Source organism: Manacus candei, unplaced genomic scaffold (genome assembly GCF_025592945.1).
Source record: "Manacus candei isolate 608988 ecotype Guabito, Panama unplaced genomic scaffold, ASM2559294v1 h1tg000316l, whole genome shotgun sequence".
Classification (NCBI taxonomy): domain Eukaryota; kingdom Metazoa; phylum Chordata; class Aves; order Passeriformes; family Pipridae; genus Manacus; species Manacus candei.
The window spans coordinates 69,714-92,770 of NW_026138364.1; the positions used below are offsets into that span (position 1 = coordinate 69,714).

At 63.3% G+C, this 23,057-nt stretch overlaps 2 protein-coding genes and 3 long non-coding RNA genes across 8 annotated transcripts; 1 reads left to right on the plus strand and 4 right to left on the minus strand.

The window, feature by feature from the left end:
• Positions 1-4,602: 4,602 nt before the first annotated feature.
• On the minus strand, positions 4,603-10,547 carry LOC127465123 (translation initiation factor IF-2-like). Of its 3 annotated transcripts, none has more exons than XR_007901867.1 (3): positions 10,430-10,547; positions 7,032-8,264; positions 4,603-4,845 (listed from the first exon to the last, which is right to left on the minus strand). XR_007901867.1 is itself a non-coding variant. In XM_051775592.1 (3 exons), exons 1-2 carry the CDS (start codon positions 10,451-10,453, stop codon positions 7,149-7,151), a joined length of 1,140 nt encoding a protein of 379 aa, XP_051631552.1. In that variant the 5' UTR covers positions 10,454-10,547; the 3' UTR covers positions 4,603-4,878; positions 7,108-7,148. The 3 variants fall into 3 exon arrangements, 1 of the variants encoding a protein (XP_051631552.1); XM_051775592.1 differs by having other exon boundaries at positions 4,603-4,878; positions 7,108-8,264; XR_007901868.1 differs by lacking the exon at positions 4,603-4,845 and adding an exon at positions 5,385-5,635 and having other exon boundaries at positions 7,092-8,264.
• LOC127465125 (uncharacterized) lies at positions 5,587-7,077 on the plus strand. Its single transcript, XR_007901870.1, has 3 exons — positions 5,587-5,679; positions 6,259-6,417; positions 6,975-7,077. It is a non-coding gene; the product is annotated as an uncharacterized LOC127465125 (long non-coding RNA).
• A 1,839-nt stretch (positions 10,548-12,386) lies between the features above and the next one.
• On the minus strand, positions 12,387-12,963 carry LOC127465126 (uncharacterized). 2 transcript variants are annotated; one of them, XR_007901872.1, is made up of 3 exons: positions 12,935-12,963; positions 12,510-12,562; positions 12,387-12,427 (listed from the first exon to the last, which is right to left on the minus strand). It is a non-coding gene; the product is annotated as an uncharacterized LOC127465126 (long non-coding RNA). The 2 variants fall into 2 exon arrangements; XR_007901871.1 differs by having other exon boundaries at positions 12,904-12,947.
• Positions 12,964-14,023: 1,060 nt separating this feature from the next.
• On the minus strand, positions 14,024-20,104 carry LOC127465131 (uncharacterized). Its single transcript, XM_051775630.1, has 3 exons — positions 19,928-20,104; positions 16,450-16,899; positions 14,024-14,505 (listed from the first exon to the last, which is right to left on the minus strand). Exons 2-3 carry the CDS (start codon positions 16,889-16,891, stop codon positions 14,024-14,026), a joined length of 924 nt encoding a protein of 307 aa, XP_051631590.1. The 5' UTR covers positions 16,892-16,899; positions 19,928-20,104.
• A 533-nt stretch (positions 20,105-20,637) lies between these two features.
• Positions 20,638-21,711, minus strand: LOC127465124 (uncharacterized). Its single transcript, XR_007901869.1, has 3 exons — positions 21,579-21,711; positions 21,208-21,488; positions 20,638-20,784 (listed from the first exon to the last, which is right to left on the minus strand). It is a non-coding gene; the product is annotated as an uncharacterized LOC127465124 (long non-coding RNA).
• Between the last annotated feature and the right edge of the window lie 1,346 nt (positions 21,712-23,057).

Below are 23,057 nucleotides of genomic sequence, written 5' to 3' on the forward strand. Positions count from 1 at the left end.
TTCGGTTTTTTGAGGGATTTTGGGTTTTGGGGGGATTTGGGCTTTTTGGGGGGAATTTGGTTTTTTTGGGGGGGATTTGGGAGGTTTGGGGGGGATTTTGGGTTTTTTAGGAGATTTTGGGGTTTTTGGGGGGAGACTTGGGGGCTTTTGGGGGGATTTGGGGGGTTTTGGGGGGGATTTAGGTTTTTGAGGGAGTATTTGGGGTTTTTTGGGGGGGATTTGTGTTTTTGGGGGGATTTTGGGGAGGACTTGGGGGGATTTGGGGGTTTTGGGGGGAATTTTGGTTTTTTTGGAGTCTTTTTGAAGGATTTGGGGATTTTTTTAGGGGGGAGGGGAATCAACCCCCTCCTCCAGTTTAAGGGGACACGGGGTGGGACCCCCCCAAAATTTGGGGGGGACACGAGGGCGAGACGTCCCTGGGGGTGGGGGGAGGGGGGGCAACAAACCCCTCTAAATTTGGGGGACAAAGATGGGACTCCCCCAAAATTTGGGGGCACAGGGACATGGGGGGGGGATCCCAAAACCTTCCAAATTTGGGGGGACTAAAAGAGAGAACCCCCCCCAAAATTCGGTGATGTCACCGCTGTCCCTGTGACGTCACTGATGTAAATATATTTATTTAGCTGTAGCTAAATAAATATATTTACAAATATCAGGGTTATTTACAATTAAAATGCTAAAAGAGGACCCCGAACGACCCCCCCAAAAAGGGGAAGGGAAAGGGAAAAGAGAAAAAAACAAAAAAAAAAACACCAAAAGAGGTTTTAAACAATCAATAAAGAACCAGCAAAAGAAAATTTTATTGAGAAAGCAGAATCACGTCCAGTGCCGCCCACACCGTCTGCCTCACCAGGCCTACAAGGCCTCACTAGGCCTCACTAGGCCTTCAAGGCCTCACTAGGCCGCACTAGGCCTCACTAGGCCTCACTAGGCCGCACTAGGCCTCACTAGGCCTCACTAGGCCGCACTAGGCCTCACTAGGCGACACTAGGCCTACAAGGCCTCACTATGTCTCCCAAGGCCTACAAGGCCTCAGTAGGCCTCACTAGGCCTCACTAGGCGACACTAGGCCTACAAGGCTTCACTAGGTGTCACTAGGTTTCCCAAGACCTACAAGGCCTCACTAGGCGTCCCAAGGCCTCACTAGGCCTCACTAGGCCGCACTAGGCCTCACCTGGCCTCACTAGGCGACACTAGGCCTACAAGGCCTCACAAGGCCTCACTAGGTCTCCCAAGGCCTACAAGGCCTCAGTAGGCCTCACTAGGTGTCCCAAGGCCTCACTAGGCCCCACTAGGCCTACAAGGCCTCACTAGGTGTCAGTAGGCCTCACTATGTCTCCCAAGGCCTACAGGGCCTCACTAGGCCTCACTAGGTTTTCCAAGACCTACAAGGCCTCACTAGGTTTCCCAAGACCTACAAGGCCTCACTAGGCGTCCCAAGGCCTCACTAGGCCTCACTAGACCCCACTAGGCCTACAAGGCCTCACTAAGTGTCACTAGGCCTCACTAAGCTTCATTAGGCCTCACTAGGCCTACAAGGCCTCACTGGGTCTTACTAGGTCTACAAGGCCTCACTAGGCATCACTAGGCCGCACTAGGCCTACAAGACCTCACTAGGCCACACTAGGCCTCACTAGGCTTCACTAGGCCTACAAGGCCTCACTCAGGGACACCCGTGACGTCACCAGCGCCACCAGTGACGTCATCAAAGAGCAATGACACGACTGGGGACGTTGGTGACATCACCAGGCACCGGTGACATCGTTGCAGACACCAGTGACATCACTGTGGATCGGTGACATCGCGGGGACAACGGTGACATCATCGGTGACCGTTGACATTGCTGGGGTCCTGTGACGTCATTGGGGACTAGGCCTCACTAGGCCTCACTAGAACCCCAAGGCCTACAAGGCCTCACTAGGCCGCACTAGGCCACACTAGGCCTACAAGGCCTCACTAGGCCTCACTAGGTCTCCCAAGGCCTACAAGGCCTCAGTAGGCCGCACTAGGCCTCCCAAGGCCTACAAGGCCTCACTAGGCGTCCCAAGGCCTCACCAGGCCTCACTAGGCTGCACTAGGCCTACAAGGCCTCACTAGGCGTCCCAAGGCCTCACTAGGCCTCACTAGGCCTCCCAAGGCCTACAAGGCCTCACTAGGTGTCCCAAGGCCTCACTAGGCCGCACTAGGCCGCACTAGGCCTACAAGGCCTCACTAGGTGTCACTAGGCCTCACTAGGCCTCCCAAGGGCTGAGAACAAATTCTTTGTTCCCTCGTTCCCCGAGTTGGGCCGTCTTTCTAAATTTAGAGGGGTGGTTTAAAAAGGGTGTTTAAAACTGTTTATTTTATTGCTTTTTGGGGGATATTCTGGATTAATTAGGGATTGATGGGATCCCAGGGATATCATGGATTAATTAGGGATAAATGTTTTACCCGGGGCCATTACGGGCTAATTAATTATTACCATGAACTCCAGACATTATGGGCTAATTAATTATTAATGATTTACCTACGGGTGTTACGGACTAATTAATTAATGTGAACCCTGGACCTTGTGGGCTAATTAAGTGTTAATGATTTATCCTGGACATTACGAGCTAATTAATTATTAACATGAGTCCCGGACATTATGGGCTAATTAACTGTTAATGATTTACCCTGGACATTACGGGCTAATTAATTATTAATGTGATCCCTAATTAACTGTTAATGATTTACCCGGGGCCATTATGGGCTAATTAATTATTGAGTCCCGGACATTACGGGCTAATTAATTGTTAATGATTTACCCGTGGCCATTATGAGCTAATTAACTGTTAATGATTTACCCGGGGCCATTACGGGCTAATTAATTATTAATGTGAGCCCCGGACATTATGGGCTAATTAGGGGTAATTAGCGCTAAAAGGGGATGGGGAGGGGAACCGGGATGGGGCCTCCTGTAGGAGGGGCCGGGGGTCCATCCCGGGGGTCCTGAGGATCCAGGGGTCCATCCTGGGGGTCCATCCCGGGGGTCCTGGGTGTCCATCTTGGGGGTCCCGGGGGGTCCTGGGGGGTCCTGGTGGTCCTGAGGATCCAGGGGGTCCATTCCGGGGGTCCTGGTGCTCCCAGGGGTCCCGGGGGTCCATCCTGGGGGTCCTGGGGGGTTCTGGTGGTCCTGAGGATCCAGGGGGTCCATCCCGGGGGTCCTGGTGCTCCCAGGGGTCCCGGGGGTCCCGGGGGGGTCCTGAGGATCCAGGGGTCCATCCCGGGGGTCTCAGGGGTCTTGGTGGTCCTGAGGAACCAGGGAGTTCATCCCAGGGGTCCATCCTGGTGGGTCCTGGGGGTCCCAGGGATCCTGGTGGTCCCAAGGATCCAGAGGTTCATCCTGGGGGTCCTGGGGGTCCATCCTGGTGGTCCCGGAGGGTCCTGGGGGTCCTGGTGGTCCTGAGGATCCAGGAGGCCCATCCCGAGGGTCTTGGTGGTCCCAAGGATCCAGGGGTCCATCCCGGGGGTCCCGAGGATCCAGGGGGTCCATCTCGGGGGGTTCCAGGGGTCCAGGGGGTCCCGGGGGTCCAGAGGATCCAGGGGTTCTTCCTGGGGGTCCATCCTGGTGGGTCCTGGGGGTCCCAGGGATCCTGGTGGTCCCAAGGATCCAGATGTTCATCCTGGGGGTCCTGGGGGTCCCTCCTGGTGGGTCTCGGGGGGTCCCGGGGGGTCCTGGTGGTCCTGAGGATCCAGGGGGTCCATCCCGGGGATCCTGGTGCTCCCAGGGGTCCCAGGGGTCCATCCTGGGGGTCCTGAGGGTCTTGGTGGTCCTAAGGATCCAGGGGTCCATCCCGGGGGTCCCGGGGGTCCTGAGGATCCAGGGGTTCATCCTGGGGGTCCATCCCAGGGGTCCTGGGGGTCCTGAGGATCCAGGGGTTCATCCTGGGGGTCCATCCGGGGGTCTTCCTGGGGGTCCCGGGGGTCCATCCCGGGGGTCTCAGAGCTCCCGAGGGTCCATCCCGGCCCCTCCCTGAGGGTCTCGGGGGGTCTTGGGGGTCCCGGGGGTCCCTCCCTTGGGTGGGGGTCCCTCCTGAGGGACTGGGAGGGACTGGGAGGGACTGGGAATGGACTGGGAATGGACTGGGAGTGACTGGGAATGGACTGGGATGGACTGGGATGGACTGGGATGAACTGGGAATGGACTGGGATGAATTGGGAGAGACTGGGAGGGACTGGGAATGGACTGGGAGGGACTGGGAGGGACTGGGAATGGACTGGGAGGGACTGGGAGGGACTGGGAATGGACTGGGAGGGACTGGGAGGGACTGGGAATGGACTGGGAGGGACTGGGAGGGACTGGAAATCCCAAAAAAATCATCCCCAAAAACCCCAAATAATCCCCCCAAAAAAATCATCCAAAGACGTGGAAAATCCCAAAAATTGCTGTTTAATAAAAAAATCCCCCCAAAACCCCCAAATAATCCCCCAAAAAATCCTCCAAAAGCGCAGAAAATCCCAAATAATCCCGTTTAATTAAAAAATCCCCCCAAAAACCCCCCCAAATAATCCCCCCCCAAAATCACCCAAAAACGCAGAAAAGCCAAAAAAAAATCCCATTTAATAGAAAAAAATCCCCCCCCAAATTCCTCAATCAACCCCAAAAATCCCCCGTGGGCGGGGCCCGATGCCCCAAATCCCGGGGCACGGGATTCCCACTTCCCTCTCATCCCGACGGCCGCTGCTGATTGGTCCCAGAATTCCCGGTTTTCCCGCGGGACGAGTGACGGGGCAGGGACGGGGGGGGCGTGATGACGTCAGAGCACCCCCCCGGGTGACGTCACCGGCGTCCCGACGACGTCACAGCGTCCCCAGTGACGTCACCTGTCCGGATGACATCACAGCGTCCCCGGTGACCTCACTGCTGTCCCTGATGACGTCGCGGTGTCCCCGATGACATCACAGCGTCCCCGGTGACGTCATCACCCCTAATTGGGGAGGTTGTGATGTCATTGGGGACACTGGTGATGTCACTGTCTCCGATGACGTCACTGCTGTCCCCGGTGATGTCATCGTATCCCCGATGACATCACAGCGTCTCTGGTGACGTCACCACATCCCCAATGACATCACAGCATCCCTGGTGATGTCACCACGCCCCCAATGACATCACAGCGTCTCTGGTGACGTCATCGTCCCCAATTATATCCCAGCATCCCCGGTGACGTCACTGGTGTCCTCCATGACATCACTGGTGTCCTCCATGACATCACAGAGTCCCCAGTGACGTCACTGCCATCCCCGATGACATCAGAGTGTCACTGGTGACGTCACTGGTGTCCCCAGTGATGTAAGGGTGTCCCCGATGACATCACAGCATCCTCAGTGATGTCGCCGTCCCCAATGACATCACAACATCACCACCCCGATGACATCACTGATGTCCTCAATGACATCACAGTCTCCCCGGTGACATCACAACACCCCCAGTGATGTCACTGTCCAGGATGACATCATTGGTGTCCCCGATGACGTCACAGTGTCCACGATGACATCACAACACCCCCAGTGATGTCGCTGTCCAGGATGACATCACTGGTGTCCAGGATGACATCACAGTGTCCACAATGACATCACAGCATCCCCAGTGACGTCACCATCCCCGATGACATCACTGGTGTCCCCGATGACATCACAGTGTCCACGGTGACGTCACTGGTGTCCCCGATGACATCATTGATGTCCTCAATGACGTCACGGTGTCCCCGGTGACATCACAGTATCCTCAGTGATGTCACCATCCCCGATGACATCACTGGTGTCCCCGATGACATCACAGTGTCCCCGGTGACATCACGACGTCCCCAGTGATGTCACCGTCCAGGATGACATCACTGGTGTCCCCGATGACGTCACAGTGTCCACGATGACATCACAGCGTCCCCCGTGATGTCACCCGCCCCCGATGACATCAGAGCAACCCGAGTGACGTCACTGATGTCCCCGGTGACCGAACTGGTGTCCCCGGTGACGTCATCACCCTGGTGACATCACTGGGGTCCCCGGTGATGTCACGGTGTCCACAATGACATCACAGCGTCCCCGGTGACGTCGCCATCTGTGATGACGTCACTGCTGTCCCTGGTGACGTCACTGGCGTCCCTGATGCTGTCCCAACGTCCTCGCTGACGTCACAGAGCTCCCTGGTGATATCACAGCGTCCCCGGTGACGTCGCCGGCTCTGATGACATCACAGCATCCCCGGTGACGTCACTGGTGTCCATGATGACATCACAGTGTCCCCAGTGACATCACGATGTTCCCAGTGACGTCACCATCCACGATGACATCACTGGTGTCCCCGGTGACGTCACGGTGTCCTCAATGACATCACAGTGCCCTCAGTGACGTCATCATCTCCAGTGACATCACAGGTGTCCCCGGTGACGTCACGGTGTCCCCCGTGACATCACAACACCCCCAGTGACATCACCATCCCTGATGACATCACCAATGACATCACTGGTGTCCCCAGTGATGTCACAATCCCAATTATGACGTCACTGGTGTCCCCGGTGACATCACAGTGCCCTCAGTGACGTCATCATCTCCAGTGACATCACTGGTGTCCCCGGTGATGTCATCCACAATGACATCAGAACACCCCCAGTGACATCATCATCCCTGATGACATCACCGATGACATCATTGGTGTCCCCAGTGACGTCGCAATCCTAATTATGACGTCACTGGTGTCCCCAATGACGTCACGGTGTCCCCGATGACATCACAACATCCCCGGTGACATCGCAACACCCCCAGTGATGTCACCATCCCCGATGACATCATCGGTGTCCCCCAGTGACGTCACAATCCCAATTATGACGTCACTGGTGTCCCCGGTGACGTCACGGTGTCCCCGATGACATCACAGTGTCCTCTGTGACGTCATCATCTCCAGTGACATCACCGGTGTCCCCGGTGATGTCACAGTGCCCCCCGTGACATCACAGCACCCCCAGTGACGTCACCATCCCCGATGACATCACCGGCGTCCCCCGTGACATCACCACGTCCCCGATGACATCACAGCATCCCCGGTGATGTCACCACATCCCCGATGACATCACCGGCGTCCCCCGTGACGTCACCACATCCCCGATGACATCACAGCGTCCCCGGTGACGTCACCACGTCCCCGATGACATCACAGCGTCCCCGGTGACGTCACCGCGTCCCCCGCTGACGTCACTTCCCCTCCAGCAGGGCCGGGATGTCCCCCCGGGCCCTTCGGATCCTCTCCTCCACGTCCCCCGCCCCGGCGCCCGCCCCGGCGCCCGCCCCGGCCAGCCGGACGGCCACGTCGCCCGCGATGCCCCCGAGGTGCCGCCGGCCCAGCCCGCCCGCGGCCGACCACGGCCCGCTCGGCCCACCTCCGCCCCCGCCAACACCCCGTGGCCACCGTGACCACCAACTCGGCCACCTCCGGCCGCCTCCTGGGCGGCCGCCACGGCGGCGCGGACGCGGGCGAGGAATGCCCCGGTGCAGCCGGGCCGCGCCCTCGCAGGCGGCCGCCAACGCCCGCAGCGGCCCCGCGGCCTCCCGCGCCCTCCGCGCCCTCCCGGCAGCCGCCGCGGCCCTCGTTCCGCGCCACGGCCACCTCCTCCTGCTCCTCGGTGGCCGCCGCCAGCGCCGCCGCGCCCCGGGCCAGCCGCGCCTCGTGGTCGCTCAGGGCGGTGGCCACCTCCTCCTTGCCCAAGGCCAGCAGGTCCCGGGTGGCCACGGCGGCGGCCAGGAGGTCGCCCAGCCCTCGGTGGCACCGGCCCTCGGTGGCCTCCAGTTGTGCCGTGGTGGCCTCCAGCCGCGCCACGGCCGCCCCCCTCGGCGGTAGCCACGGCCTGGCAGAGCTCGCCCAGCTCGGCGGCCCGGCGGCTCAGCCCCGCCCAGGCGGCCTCGGCCGCGGCCACCTCGGCCTGCCACGCCCGGGCCGCGGCCACCACCTCGGGCCAGTTGGCGTCGCCGGTGGCATCGGGGGCGGCATCGCCGGTGGCCCGGGTCAGGACGGCGCTGAGGGGGAAGGCGGGCGGCGGGCGCAGGGCGCGGGCCACGTCCTGGCCAAAGGCCACCAGGGCCCCCCGCAGGGACGGGCACGGCGGGGGCAGGGCCAGGTCGCCCGCGGTGGCCCCCAGGGCCGCGCCCAGCTCGTGCAGGGCGGCCACCGCGGCCACCAGCGGCTCCAGGGACGCGGGGGACACCTCGGGGGGCACCTCGGGGGGCATCTCGGGGGACACCTCGGGGGACACCTGGGGGGACACGGGGAGGTGGCGGGGATGGCACGGGGGAGGGGGTGGCCCTTGTCACCTCCCGGGGTCCCCCTTGTCACCTCCCAGGGTGTCCCCCTTGTCCCCTCCCAAGGACCCCCCTATCCCTTGTCCCCTCCTCGGTGTCCCCCTTGTCCCCTCCCAGGGTCCCCCTTGTCACCTCCTGGGGTACCTCTTGTCCCCTCCTCAGTGTCCCCCTTGTCCCCTCCCTGTGTCCCCCTTGTCACCTCCAAGGGACACTTTTGTCCCTTGTCCCCTCCTGAGTGTCCCCCCTGTCCCCTCCCAAGGACCCCTTGTCACCTCCTGGGGTCCCTCTTGTCCCTTGTCCCCTCCTGAGTGTCCCCCTTGTCCCCTCCCTGGAGGTCTCTCCTGTCCCATTTGGGGACATCCCCCCTCCCTCTGTCCCCTCTGTCACCCCCTCCTGTCCCTGTCACCCCCTCCTGCCCCTGCCACCCCCTCCTGTCCCTGTCACCCCCTCCTGTCCATGCCACCCCCCTGCCACCCCCTTCACTGTCCCCCCATCCCCTGTGCCACCCCCTGTCCCCTCTGTCCCTCCTGCCACCCCCAGCCCCCTGTCCCCCTATCCCTTCTGTCACCCCCTGTCCCCTTTGTCACCCCCTGTCTCCTTTGTCACCCCCCTGCCCCCGTCCCTTCTGTCCCCTTGTCCCCTGTGCCACCCCCTGTCCCCCCTTGCCACCCCCTGCCACCTCCTGTCACCTCCTGTCCCCCCTCTGTCCCCCTTTGCCACTTTGTGTCCCCTCTGCCACCCCCCTGCCGACCCTCTGTGTCCCCTCTGTCCCCCTCTTGCCACCCCCCTGCCACCCCCTGTCCCCCCTGTCCCCTCTGTCCCCCCTGTCTCCTCTGTCCCCCTCCTGTCCCCCCTTCTCCTCATGTCCCCCTGTCCCCCCTGCCACCCTCTTGCCACCCCCCCTGCCACTCCCTGCCACCCCTGTCCCCTCTGCCACTCCCTGCCCCCCATATCCCCCTTCCCCTCATGTCCCCCTGCCCCTTCTGTCACCCCCTGCCACCCCTGTCCTCTCTGCCACCCCCTCTGTCACCTCCTGTCCCCCCCTGCCACCCCCTGCCACCCCCTGCCCCTCCTCATGTCCCCCCTTCCCCTCATGTCCCCCGTCCCCCTCTGCCACCCCCCCGTCCCCGTGTCACCCCCTGCCACCCCCTGTCCTCTCCCCGTCCCCTTTCCCCCCCTGCCACCCCCATCCCCTCTGCCACCCCTGTCCCTTTTGTCACCCCCTGTCCCCTCTGCCACCCTCTGTCCCATCTCTCCCCCTCTGCCACCCCCTGCCCCCCCTCATGTCCCCCTCTGCCACCCCCCCGTCCCCGTATCACTCTCTGTGTCCCCCCTCTGCCACCCCCTGCCACCCCCTGTCACCCCTGCCACCCCCCAGCCACCCCCTGTCCCCCCGCCCCCTCCCGTGTCCCCTCTGTCCCCCCTGCCACCCCTGTCCCCTGTGCCACCCCCCGTGTCCCCCCGTGTCCCCTGTGCCACCCCCTGCTCCCCCCATCCCCTGTGCCACCCCTTGCCCCCTATGTCCCCTCTGCCACTCCCCTGTCCCCTTTCCGCCCCGCCGTGTCCCCCCCTGTCCCCTCTGCCACCCCCTGTCCCCTTTTCTCCCCCCTCCGTGTCCCCCCCGTCCCCTGTGCCACCCTCCCATGTCCCCCCCATCCTCTGTGCCACCCCCGTGTCCCCCCGTGTCCCCCCGGTCCCATGTACCACTCCCTGCCCCCCCATGCCCTGTGCCACCCCCGTGTCCCCCCGTGTCCCCTGTGCCACCCTCCCGTATCCCTCCCGTCCCCTTCCCCCTCCTCTGTGTCCCCCTGTCCCCAGTGCCACCCCCCGTGTCCCCCCAATGTCCCCCCCGTCCCCTGTGCCACCCCCCGTGTCCCCCCCGTCCCATGTGCCACCCCCTGCCCCCCCATCCTCTGTGCCACCCCCGTGTCCCCCCAATGTCCCCCCCGTCCCCTGTGATACCCCCGTGTCCCCCCCATCCCCTGTGCCACCCCCTGTCCCCTTTTCTCCCCCCTCCGTGTCCCCTGTGCCACCCCCGTGTCCCCCCAATGCCCCCCCTGCCCCCTGTGCCCCCCCCGTGTCCCCCCCGTGTCCCCCCCCCGTGCCGGGATTGTCCCACCTGGGCGCTCCCGGGGGTCTCCATGGCCGCGGGTGGCACTTGGGGACACGTCGGGGACACTTGGGGTGGCTGCGGGGGCACCTCGGGCCGCTCTGGGGGGACACTGGGGGGGACACTCCGGGGGGGGGGACGGGACACTGCGGGGGGGGCGGGGACAGGACGAGGGGCCGGGCCCGGCCCGGGGGGGGGAGGGGATGGGCGAGGGGACGTCACCGGGCCCGGGACCCCGCCCTGGGGGGACAGCGGGGGACACCCGGGGGGCGACGGGGAGCCGGGGACCCCACAGGGCCCCCATGGCCCCAACAGGACCCCAAATGTCCCCAAAAGGGCCCCAAATGTCCCCAAAAGGGCCCCGATGTCCTCAACAGGACCCCAAATGTCCCCAACAGGACCCCAAATGTCCCCAACAGGACCCCGATGTCCCCAACAGGGCCCCGGGGTCCCCAATAGGACCCCAAATGTCCTCCCATGTCCCTAACAGGGCCCCGGGGTCCCCCCAGTGTCCCTAAAAGGTCCCAGGGTCCCCAAAAGGATCCCAAATGTTCCCCCAGTGTCCCCAGCAGGACCCCACAGCCCCCGATGTCCCCCCAGTGTCCCTAAAAGGACCCCAAATGTCCCCTTGGGGTCCTCAAAAAGGTCCCAGTGTCCTCAAAAGGACCCCAATGTCCCCTCGGGTTCCCCAAAAGGACCCCAAATGTCCCCCAGTGTCCCTAAAAGGACCCCAAATGTCCCCTTGGGGTCCTCAAAAAGGTCCCAGTGTCCCCAAACGGACCCCAAATGTCCCCCCAGTGTCCCTAAAAGGACCCCAATGTCCCCTCAGGGTCCCCAAAAGGGCCCCCATGTCCCCCCAGTGTCCCTAAAAGGACCCCACGGCCCCAAATGTCCCCTCTGTGCCCCCAAAAGGACCCCAAATGTCCTCCTCTGTCCCCAAAAGGGCCCTGATGTCCCCCCAGGGTCCCTAAAAGGACCCCACGGCCCCAATGTCCCCCCTGTGTCCCTAAAAATACCCCAAATGTCCCCTCTGTGCCCCCAAAAGGCCCCCAAATGTCCTCCTCTGTCCCCAACAGGACCCCGATCCCCCCCAGGGTCCTAAAAGGACCCCACGGCCCCAAATGTCCCCCCAGTGTCCCTAAAAGGACCCCAGTGTCTCCTCGGGTTCCCCAACAGGACCCCAAATGTCCCCCAGTGTCCCTAAAAGGACCCCAGTGTCTCCTCAGGGTCCCCAAAAAGGTCCCAGAGTCCCCAACAGGACCCCAAATGTCCCCCCAGTGTCCCTAAAAGGACCCCAATGTTTTCTCAGGGTCCCCAAAAAGGTACCAGTGTCCCCACCAAGCCCCCAATGTCCCCTCGGGGTCCCCAAAAAGGTCCCAGTGTCCCCAACAGGACCCCAATGTCCCCCCAGTGTCCCCAACAGGACCCCAAATGTCCCCCAGTGTCCCCAGCAGGACCCCAAATGTTCCCCCAGTGTCCCTAAAAGGACCCCAAATGTCCCCCCAGTGTCCCCAACAGGGTCCCCACCTTGGGGACACCCCAATGTCCCTCTTTTGGGGACACCAAGGCCACCCCCATGTCCCCTGGGCCACCTTGGGGGCACCAGGATGTCCCCAGGACCCTCCCAGTGTCCCCAAAGTGTCCCCAGGTGACCCCCCAACATCCCCAGACCCCTCCCAGTGTCCCCAAGGTGACCCCAGGTGACCCCCCAATGTCCCCAGGACCCTCCCAGTGTCCCCAAGGTGACCCCAGGTGACCCCCCAGTGTCCCCAGGACCCTCCCAGAGTCCCCAAGGTGTCCCCAGGTGACACCCCAATGTCCCCAGGACCCCTCCCAGTGTCCCCAAAGTGTCCCCAGGACCCTCCCAGTGTCCCCAAGGTGTCCCCAGGACCCCTCCCAATGTCCCCAAAGTGTCCCCAAGGCCCTTCCAATGTCCCCAAGGTGTCCCCAGGTGACCCCCCAACATCCCCAGAACCCTCCCAGTGTCCCCAAGGTGTCCCCAGGACCCTCCCAGTGTCCCCAAAGTGTCCCCAGGTGACACCCCAATGTCCCCAGGACCCTCCCAGTGTCCCCAAGGTGTCCCCAGGACCCTCCCAGTGTCCCCAAAGTGTCCCCAGGTGACACCCCAATGTCCCCAGGACCCTCCCAGTGTCCCCAAAGTGACCCAGGTGACACCCCAATGTCCCCAAGGTGCCCCCAGGACACTCCCAGTGTCCCCAAGGTGTCCCCAAGGCCCTTCCAATGTCCCCAAAGTGTCCCCAAGGCCCTTCCAATGTCCCCAAGGTGTCCCCAGGTGACCCCCCAACATCCCCAGAACCCTCCCAATGTCCCCAAAGTGTCCCCAGGACCCTCCCAATGTCCCCAAGGTGTCCCCAGGTGACCCCCCAACATCCCCAGACCCCTCTCAGTGTCCCCAAAGTGTCCCCAAGGCCCTCCCAATGTCCCCAAGGTGTCCCCAGGTGACCCCCCAACATCCCCAGAACCCTCCCAGTGTCCCCAAGGTGTCCCCAGGACCCTCCCAGTGTCCCCAAGGTGTCCCCAGGACCCCTCCCAATGTCCCCAAAGTGTCCCCAAGGCCCTTCCAATGTCCCCAAGGTGTCCCCAGGTGACCCCCCAACATCCCCAGACCCCTCCCAGTGTCCCCAAAGTGTCCCCAGGTGACACCCCAATGTCCCCAGGACCCTCCCAGTGTCCCCAAGGCGTCCCCAGGACCCTCCCAGTGTCCCCAAAGTGTCCCCAGGTGACCCCCTGACGTCCCCAGGACCTCTCCCCGTGTCCCCAAGGTGTCCCCAGGACCCTCCCAATGTCCTCAGGGACCCTCCCAATGTCCCCAAGGTGACCCCAGGTGACACCCTGACGTCCCCAGGACCCTCCCAGTGTCCCCAAAGTGTCCCCAGGTGACCCCCTGATGTCCCCAGGACCCCTCCCAGTGTCCCCAAGGGGGCCCCAGGACCCTCCCAGTGTCCCCAAAGTGTCCCCAGGTGACCCCCCAACATCCCCAGACCCCTCTCAGTGTCCCCAAAGTGTCCCCAAGGCCCTCCCAATGTCCCCAAGGTGTCCTCAGGTGACCCCCCAATGTCCCCAAGGTGTCCCCAGGTGACACCCTGATGTCCCCAAGGCCCTCCCAGTGTCCCCAAAGTGTCCCCAGGTGACCCCCCAACATCCCCAGAACCCTCCCAGTGTCCCCAAGGTGTCCCCAGGACCCCTCCCAGTGTCCCCAAGGTGTCCCCAGGACCCCTCCCAATGTCCCCAAAGTGTCCCCAAGGCCCTTCCAATGTCCCCAAGGTGTCCCCAGGTGACCCCCCAACATCCCCAGAACCCTCCCAGTGTCCCCAAGGTGTCCCCAGGACCCTCCCAGTGTCCCCAAAGTGTCCCCAGGTGACACCCCGATGTCCCCAGGACCCTCCCAGTGTCCCCAAAGTGACCCAGGTGACACCCTAATGTCCCCAAGGTGTCCCCAGGTGACCCCCTGACGTCCCCGGGACCTCTCCCCGTGTCCCCAAGGTGGCCCCCTCGGGGCCACCTTGGGGACACGGGGAGGGGTCCCGGGGACATCGAGGTGTCCCCACCCCACCCCTCACCTCCCCCCCCCCCCGTCCCCGCTCACCCCTCCCCCTCCGCCACCTCCCCCAACCTCCTCCTCACCTCTTCCACCCCCCCGTCCCCCCCCCCCCCCCCCAGTGTCCCCAAGGCCACCACGATGTCCCCGAGGACCCTCCTGCTCTCGGGGAAGGTCCCCGGGCGCGTCCCCAGCAGCCGGGCCACCCCCGCCTCCCTGGTCACCGCGGCCACCAAATCCCTCAGGTGGGCCGTCACCTCTCCCAGCCCGGCCAGGGCGGCGGCCACCCGGCCTCCGGTGGCCCTGGTGGCCTCCAGGGCGGTCCTGGTGGCCGCGATGTGGTCGGCTCGGGCGCGGTGGCGCAGGGCCAGCCGGCGCTGGTGGCCCCGGGCCTGGGCCAGGCGCCGGCGCGAGGCGGCCAAGGAGCGCAGGGCCACCTCGCACAGCACGGCGCTGGCCGCCAGCAGCGGGACCAGGTGGCCCTCGGGGGACACGCCCAGGGCCTGGCGGGCCCAGTCCAGGGTCACTGCGGGGACAGGGGACAGGGACGGGTCACCAGGGACAGCCTGGGGTCACCAGGGTCATCCCAGGGTCACCAGGGTCACTGCGGGGACAGGGATGTGGCACCAGGGTCATCCCGGGGTCACCAGGGACACTGAGGGGACAGGGACAGGGACAGGTCACCAGGGTCATCCCGGGGTCACCAGGGTCATCCCAGGGTCATCCCAGGGACACTGAGGGGACAGGGATGTGGCACCAGGGTCAGCCTGGGGTCACCAGGGTCATCCCAGGGTCACCAGGGTCACTGCGGGGACAGGGGACAGGGACGGGTCACCAGGGTCATCCTGGGGTCACCAGGGTCATCCCGGGGTCACCAGGGTCACTGTGGGGACAGGGGACAGGGATGTGGCACCAGGGACAGCCTGGGGTCACCAGGGTCACTGCGGGGACAGGGGACAGGGACGGGTCACCAGGGTCAGCCTGGGGTCACCAGGGTCATCCCGGGGTCATCCCAGGGACACTGAGGGGACAGGGATGTGGCACCAGGGTCAGCCTGGGGTCACCAGGGTCATCCCAGGGTCACCAGGGTCACTGCGGGGACAGGGGACAGGGACGGGTCACCAGGGTCAGCCTGGGGTCACCAGGGTCATCCCGGGGTCACCAGGGACACTGCGGGGACAGGGGACAGGGACGGGTCACCAGGGACAGCCTGGGGTCACCAGGGTCATCCCGGGGTCACCAGGGACACTGAGGGGACAGGGGACAGGGTGGCACTGGCCTGGTGGCACCAGGGACATCCCAGGGGTCACCAAGGACACTGAGGGGACAGGGACGTGTCACCAGGGTCACCAGGGTCATCCTGGGGTCACCAGGGACACTGCGGGGACAAGGGACAGGGATGTGGCACCAGGGTCACCAGGGACATCCTGGGGTCACCAGGGACACCATGGGGGCCAGGGGACATCCCAGTGTCACCAGGGACACTGTGGGGACAGGGATGTGGCACCAGGGTCACCAGGGTCATCCTGGGGTCACCAGGGTCACCAGGGACACTGTGGAGACAGGGACACACTGGTGGCACCAGGGTCACCATCCCGGGGTCACCAGGGACACTGAGGGGACAGGGACACACTGGTGGCACCAGTGTCACCATCCTGGTGGCACCAGGGACACTGCGGGGACAGGGATGTGGCACCAGGGTCACCAGTGTCACCATCCCAGGGTCACCAGGGACACCATGGTGTCACCAGTGCCACCCCAGTGTCACCAGTGCCCTCCCAGTGTCACCAGTGCCACCCCAGTGTCACCAGGGACATTGTGGGAACAGGGCCGTGTCACCAGGGTCACCACGGAGACAGGGGACAGCCCGGTGTCCCCACCCTGGTGTCACCATCCCAGTGTCCCCAGTGCCATCCCAGTGTCCCCATCCCAGTGTCCCCATCCCAGTGTCCCCATCCCAGTGTCCCCAGTGCCATCCCAGTGTCCCCATCCCAGTGTCCCCATCCCAGTGTCCCCAGTGCCATCCCAGTGCCACCATCCCAGTGTCCCCATCCCAGTGTCCCCAGTGCCCTCCCAGTGCCATCCCAGTGCCATCCCAGTGTCCCCAGTCCCCTCCCAGTCCCTCCCAGTACTCCCTGCTCAACTAAACTGCTCCAGACTGGTCCATACTGGTCTATACTGGTCTGAACTGGTCCATACTGGTCAGGGCAGGGGAAAGTCTCCCTTGGTCTGTAGAGCTTCCTACTGGTCCATACTGGTCCATACTGGTCCGTACTGGTCCATACTGGTCCATACTGGTCCATACTGGTCTGTACTGGTCCCCACTGCTCCATACTGGTCCATACTGGTCCCCACTGCTCTGTACTGGTCCATACTGGTTTCTACTGGTCCATACTGGTTTCTACCGGTCCCTACTGGTTTCTACTGGCCCATACTGGTTTCTCCTGGTCCCCGCTGGCCTGGTACTCACTGATGGGGCTGACGACGGCCAGCAGCGCCAGGGCCAGGCCCTGCCCGGCCTGGAAGAGCGCCCGGCGGACGCGGATCCCGTCCAGCTCCCGCCCGATCTCCTCGGCCGCCGCCTCGGCCAGCGCGGCCAGCGCCCGGAACATCCCGGGGTCCTCGTCCGGCGCCGTGGCCGGGGCCGCCGCGGCCAGCTGGGCGTCCAGGGCCCCCCTCAGAGCCCCCAGGACCCCCTCGGCCTCCGCCAGGGCCGCCCCGGCCTCTTCCAGCGCCGGTCCCAGGGACTGGGGGGCCACCAAGGCCTCCGAAAGGGCCACCAGGGCCTGCAGGGCCCGGAGCCGGGCGGGACCGGCGCGGGACAGAGAGGGGGGGGGTCCGGGGGGTCCTGGGGGGGGCAGGAGGGGGATCCAGGCGGGATCCGGGGGGTTTGGGGGGTCCTGGGGGTCCATGGAGGGGCCTGGGGGAGAAAAACAGAAGGAGGAGGTTCGGGGGGGATCGAGGAGTTTTTGGGGGATCAAGGGATTTTGGGGGGTCCCAGGTGTTTTGGGGAGGGGTCCCAGGTGGGATTTGGGGTTTTGGGGGGGTCCCAGGTGTTTTGGGGAGGGGTCTCAGGTGGGATTTGGGGTTTTGGGGGGATCCCAGGTGTTTTGGGGAGGGGTCTCAGGTGGGATTTGGGGGTTTTGGGGGGTCCTGGGGGTCCATGGAGGGGCCTGGGGGGGAAAAACAGAAGGAGGAGGTTTGGGGGGGATTGAGGAGGTTTGGGGATCAAGGGATTTTGGGGGGGGTCTCCAGGGATTTTGGGGGGTACCAGGGGTCTTGGGGAGAGTCTCCCAGGATTTTTTGGGGGTCCTCGGTGTCCTGGGGGGGGTCTCCAGGGATTTTAGGGGGTCCTGGGTGTCCAGGAGGGGCCTGGGGGGGAACAAGGGAGGAGGTTTGGGGGGGACCCAGCGATTTTGGGGGGATCCAGGGATTTTGGGGGGTCCTGGGGGGGTCCTGAGTGGGATCCAGGGGGGATTTGGGGGTTTTGGGGGGTCCTGGGGGGGGGCAGGAGGGGGATCCAGGCGGGATCCGGGGGGTTTGGGGGGTCCTGGGGGTCCATGGAGGGGCCTGGGGGGGAAAACAGAGGGGAGAGGGGGAGTGAGGAGGGGGCACGGGGGGGATTTTGGGGGGTCCTGGGGGGGTCCTGAGTGGGATCCAGGAGGGATTTGGGGGTTTGGGGGGTCCTGGGGGGGGCAGGAGGGGGATCCAGGCGGGATCCGGGGGGTTTGGGGGGTCCTGGGGGTCCATGGAGGGGCCTGGGGGGGAAAAACAGAAGGAGGAGGTTTGGGGGGGATTGAGGAGGTTTGGGGATCAAGGGATTTTGGGGGGGGTCTCCAGGGATTTTGGGGGGTACCAGGGGTCTTGGGGAGAGTCTCCCAGGATTTTTTGGGGGTCCTCGGTGTCCTGGGGGGGGGTCTCCAGGGATTTTAGGGGGTCCTGGGTGTCCAGGAGGGGCCTGGGGGGGAACAAGGGAGGAGGTTTGGGGGGGACCCAGCGATTTTGGGGGGATCCAGGGATTTTGGGGGGTCCTGGGGGGTCCTGAGTGGGATCCAGGAGGGATTTGGGGGTTTTGGGGGTCCTGGGGGGGTCCTGAGTGGGATCCAGGGGGGATTTGGGGGTCTGGGGGGTCCTGGGGGGGCAGAAGGGGGATCCAGGGGGGGATCCGGGGGGTTTGGGGGGTCCTGGGGGTCCATGGAGGGGCCTGGGGGGGAAAACAGAGGGGAGAGGGGGAGCGAGGAGGGGGCACGGGGGGGATTTTGGGGGGTCCTGGGTGGTCCTGGGGGGGTCCCGGGAGGCTCCAGGTGGGAGCAGGGGGGTTTTGAGGGGTCCCAGGGGTCTTGGGGAGGGTCCCCTGGGATTTTGGGGTGTCCTGGGGGGGGTTCCAGGTGGGCTCCAGGTGGGATTAGGGGGGTTTGGGGGGTCCCAGGTGGGATTTGGGGAAGGGTCCCCAGGGATTTTGGGGGGTCCTGGGTGTCCAGGAGGGGTCCCAGGTGTTTTGGGGAGGGGTCCCAGGTGGGATTTGGGGTTTTTGGGGGGGTCCTGGGGGTCCTGGGGGGGTCAGGAGTGGGATCCAGGCGGGATCTGGGGGTTTTGGGGGGTCCTGGGGGGGTCCCAGGGGTCTTGAGGAGGGTCTCCAGGGATTTTGGGGGGTCCTGGGGGTCCGGGGGGGGTGTCTCCAGGGATTTTGGGGGGTCCCAAGTGGGATCCAGGTGGAATTTGGGGGTTTGGGGGTCCTGAGGGTCCGGGGAGAATCTCCAGGGATTCTGGGGGGGGTCCCGGGTGTTTTGGGGAGAGGTCCCAGGTGGGATTTTGGGGGGACCCGGGTGGTCGGGGGCGTCTTGGGGAGGGTCCCCGGGATTTTTGGGGGGGTTCTGGGTGATTTGGGGGGGGTCTCCAGGGGTTTGGGGGGTCCCGGGTGCCCAGGGGAGGGTCCCAAGAGGTTTTTGGGGGGTCCCAGTGGATTTGGGGGGGTCCCGGGTGAGTCTCCTCAGGGGTTTTGGGGGGTCCCAAGAGGTTTTTGGGGGGGTCCCGGGTGAGTCTCCCCAAAGATTTGGGGGGTCCTGGGTATTTTTGGGGGTCCCGGGTGAGGGTCCCCAAAGATTTGGGGGGTCCCAGAGGTTTCGGGGGTCCCAGATGAGGGTCCCAAGAGGTTTTTGGGGAGTCCCGGCTGAGCCTCCCCTCGTGTTTTGGGGGGGTCCCGGGTATTTTTGGGGGGGTCCCAGAAGGTTTTGGGGGGTCCCGGGGGCCCAGGGGAGGGTCCCAAGAGGTTTTGGGGGGTCCCGGGTGAGGGTCCCCAAAGATTTGGGGGTCCCAGTGGTTCCGGGGGTCCCAGATGAGGGTCCCAAGAGGTTTTTGGGGGTCCCGGGTGTTTTTGGGGGGTCCCAAGAGATTTGGGGGGTCCCGGCTGAGTCTCCCCTCGAGTTTTGGGGGGTCCCGGGTATTTTTGGGGGTCCCAGATGAAGGTCCCAAGAGGTTTTTGAGGGGTCCCGGTTGAGTCTCCCCAGGGATTTGGGGGGTCCCGGGTGCCCAGGGGAGGATCCCAGGAAGTTTTTGGGGGGTCCCGGGTGTTTTTGGGAGGTCCCACGAGATTTGGGGGGTCCCAGATGAGGGTCCCAAGAGGTTTTTGGGGGGTCCCGGCTGAGCCTCCCCTCCTGTTTGGGGGGTCCCGGGTATTTTTGGGGGGTCCCAGAAGGTTTTGGGGGGTCCCGGGTGCCCACGGGAGGCTCCCAAAAACTTTTGGGGGGTCCCATCTGAGCCTCCCCCCCTGTTTTAGGGGGTCCCTCCCCCTCTTCCCCCCCCGAGCTCCGGCAGCTTCCGGAACCTTCCACTTCCCTTTTCCCGCCCCGAGGCCTCGGGGGGTCCCCTCCCCCCCCAAAAAAACACCCCCTTTTCCCCTTCCAGGACCCCCCCCGGGTGTGTTTTTGGGGGGTCCCCCCCTCTCCCACCTGTGGAGGCTCCGCTGTCCCCAACGCTGTCCCCAACGTTGTCCCCGTGGCACCGTCCCCGTGGCACCCACAGCGCCCGGGGGTGTCGAGGGCACCCAAGGGCCACACCCCGACCCTGACCCGGCCCTGCCACGGCCTCGCCCGCCCCTCGGGAGCCTCCTGCACCCTGCCAGGACCTCGGTTACTCCCTCAGGGCCCTCGTTTACCCCTCAGGGCCTTTTTTACCCACTCAGGGCCTTTTTTGCCCTTCCAGGACCCCAATTAGTCCCTCAAAGCCTTTTTTACCCCCCCAGGGCCCTCTCTGACCCTTCCAGGACCCCAGCTACTCCCCAGGACCCCCTTTACCCCCTCAGGGCCTGATTTGTCCTTCCAGGACCACAACTACCTCCTTAGGGCCCTCATTTACCCCTCAGGGTCTTTTTTACCCCCTCAGGGCCTCATTTGCCCTTCCAGGACCCCAGTTACCCCCCCAGGGCCTCTTTGACCCTCCCAGGACCCCATTTACCCTTCCAGGACCCCAATTACCCCTTCAGGGCCTTTTTTACCCCCTCAGGGTCTCATTTACCCTCTCAGGAACATTTTTTACCCTTCCAGGACCTCAATTACTTCCCCAGGGCCTCTTTGACCCTTCCAGGACCCCAGTTACTCTTCCAGGACCTCTTTCACCCTTTCACGGCCTCTTCGGCCCCCTCAGGGCCTCATTTACCCTTCCAGGACCTCAGTTGCTCCCTCAGGGCCTCATTTACCCTTCCAGGACCCCAGTTACCCCCTCAGGGCCTTTTTTACCCCCTCAGGGCCTTTTTGACCCCCTCAAGGCCCTCACTGGCCCTTCCAGGACCCCAGTTATTCCCCAGGGCCTCATTTACTCCCTCAGGAGCCTTTTCCACCCTTCCAGGACCTCAGTTACCCCTCAGGGCCTCTTTGACCCTTCCAGGACCCCAGATACCCCCTCAGGGCCCTCATTTACCCCGTCAGGGCCTCTGTTACCCTTCCAGGACCTCAGTTGCTCCCTCAGGGCTTCGTTTGCCCTTCCAGGACCCCAGTTACCCACTCAGGGCCCTCATTTACCCCTCAGGGTCTTTTTTGCCCCCTCAGGAGCCTTTTTAATCCTTCCAGGACCCCAATTATCCTCTCAGGGTCTTTTTAACCCCCTCAGAAGCCTCTTTTACCCTTCCAGGACCTCGGTTACTCCCTCAGGGCCTCATTTACCCTTCCAGAACCCCATTCACCCCTCAGGGCCCCATTTACCCCCTCAGGAGCCTCTTTCACCCTTCCAGGACCTCAGTTGCTCCCTCAGGGCCTCATTTGCCCTTCCAGGACCCCAGTTACCCACTCAGGGCCCTCGTTTACCCCTCAGGGACTTTTTTGCCCCCTCAGGAGCCTTTTTAATCCTTCCAGGACCCCACTTACCCCCTCAGGGCCTTTTTTACCCCTCAGGGCCTTTTTTACCCACTCAGGGCCTTTTTTGCCCTTCCAGGACCCCAATTACCCCCTCAGGGTCTTTTTAACCCCCTCAGAAGCCTTTTTTACCCTGCCAGGACCTCAGTTACTCCCTCAGGGCCTCATTTGCCCTTCCAGGACCCCTCATGGCTCCATTTACCCCCTCAGGGCCTCTTTCACCCTGCCAGGACCTCGGTTACTCCCTCAGGACCTCGTTTGCCCTTCCAGGACCCCAATTACCCCCTCAGGGCCCTCATTTACCCCTCAGGGCCTTTTTTACCCTTCCAGGACCTCAGTTACTCCCCTAGGGCCTCATTTACCCTTCCAGGACCCCATTCACCCCTCAAGACCCCGAATTTACCCTTCCAGGACCCCAGTGACACCCTCAGGGTCTCATTTACCCTTCCAGGACCACATTCACCCCTCAGGACCCCATTTACCCCCTCAGGAGCCTTTTTGACCCTTCCAGGACCCCAATTACCCCCTCAGGGCCTCTTTAACCCCCTCAGGAGCCTCTTTTACCCTTCCAGGACCCCAGTTACCCTTCTAAAACCCTGAATTTCCCCTTCCAGGACCCCAATTGCCCCTCAGGCCCCTGAATTTCCCCTTCCAGGACCCCAGTGCCACCCCCAGGGCCCCATTTACCCTTCCAGGACCCCATTTACCCCTCAGACCCCTGAATTTCCCCTTCCAGGACCCCAAAGACACCCCCAGGGCCTCATTTCCCCTTCCAGGACCCCAATTCCCCCCTCGGGCCCCTGAATTTCCCCTTCCAGGACCCTTTTTTTTTTAAACCCCTCCGGTCCCTTTTTTTTTGCCCCTTCCAGGACCCCCCGCCCCCGCCCCGGGCTTGGCCCCGCCCTCGGGCTCTGATTGGTCGGTTCCCGGGTCACCGGGGGGGTGTGGCCAGAAAGGGGGCGTGGTCACGGGGAGGGGGCGGGGCTTGTTGGGAATCGAAAGCGAGAGTGTCACGTGCGGGGGGGGGGGAGGGGGAAGGACCCCCCCAAAATCCAGGGAAAAAAACCGAAATTCGGGAAAATCCCATCCTGGGACCCCCAAAATTCTGGGACCCCCCAAATCCAGGGAAAAACCCAAAATCCAGGGAAAAACCCAAAATTCGGGAAAATCCCATCATGGGACCCCCAAAATCCGGGACCTCAAAAATCCCGGGAAAAACCCAAATCCGGGACCCCAAAATTCAGGGAAACCCCAAAAATCTGGGGAAACCTCAAAATCCAGGGAAAAACCCAAATCCAGGGAAACCCCAAAATCCAGAGAAAAACCCAAAATCCAGAGAAAAACCCAAAATCCAGGGAAAAACCCAAATCTGGGACCCCAAAATCCAGGACGCCCAAAATCCTGGGAACCCCCAAATCCGGGACCCCAAAATCCAGGGAAAACCCCAAATCCGGGACCCCAAACTTCTGGGACCCCCCAAATCCGGGACCCCAAAATTCAGGGAAATCCCCAAAATTCAGGAAAATCCCATCCTGGGACCCCCAAAATCCGGGACCCCCAAATCCGGGACCCCCCAAATCCAGGGAAAAACCCAAATCCGGGACCCCAAAATTCTGGGACCCCCCAAATCCAGGGAAACCCCCAAAATTCAGGAAAATCCCCAAAATTCAGGAAAATCCCATCCTGGAAACCCCAAAATCCGGGACCCCAAAATTCTGGGATCCCCCCAAAT

Excerpts from the sequence above, each read along its gene's own strand:
- LOC127465123 (XM_051775592.1), bottom strand. The coding sequence starts at position 10,453 with ATGGAGACCCCCGGGAGCGCCCAG. Across the intron at positions 8,265-10,429 it reads AGACCCCCGGGAGCGCCCAG|GTGTCCCCCGAGGTGTCCCC; the intron begins GTGGGACAATCC and ends GTGTCCCCCCAG.
- LOC127465131 (XM_051775630.1), bottom strand. The coding sequence starts at position 16,891 with ATGGACCCCCAGGACCCCCCAAACCCCCCGGATCCCGCCTGGATCCCC. Across the intron at positions 14,506-16,449 it reads GGCCGTCGTCAGCCCCATCA|TGACCCTGGACTGGGCCCGC; the intron begins GTGAGTACCAGG and ends CTGTCCCCGCAG.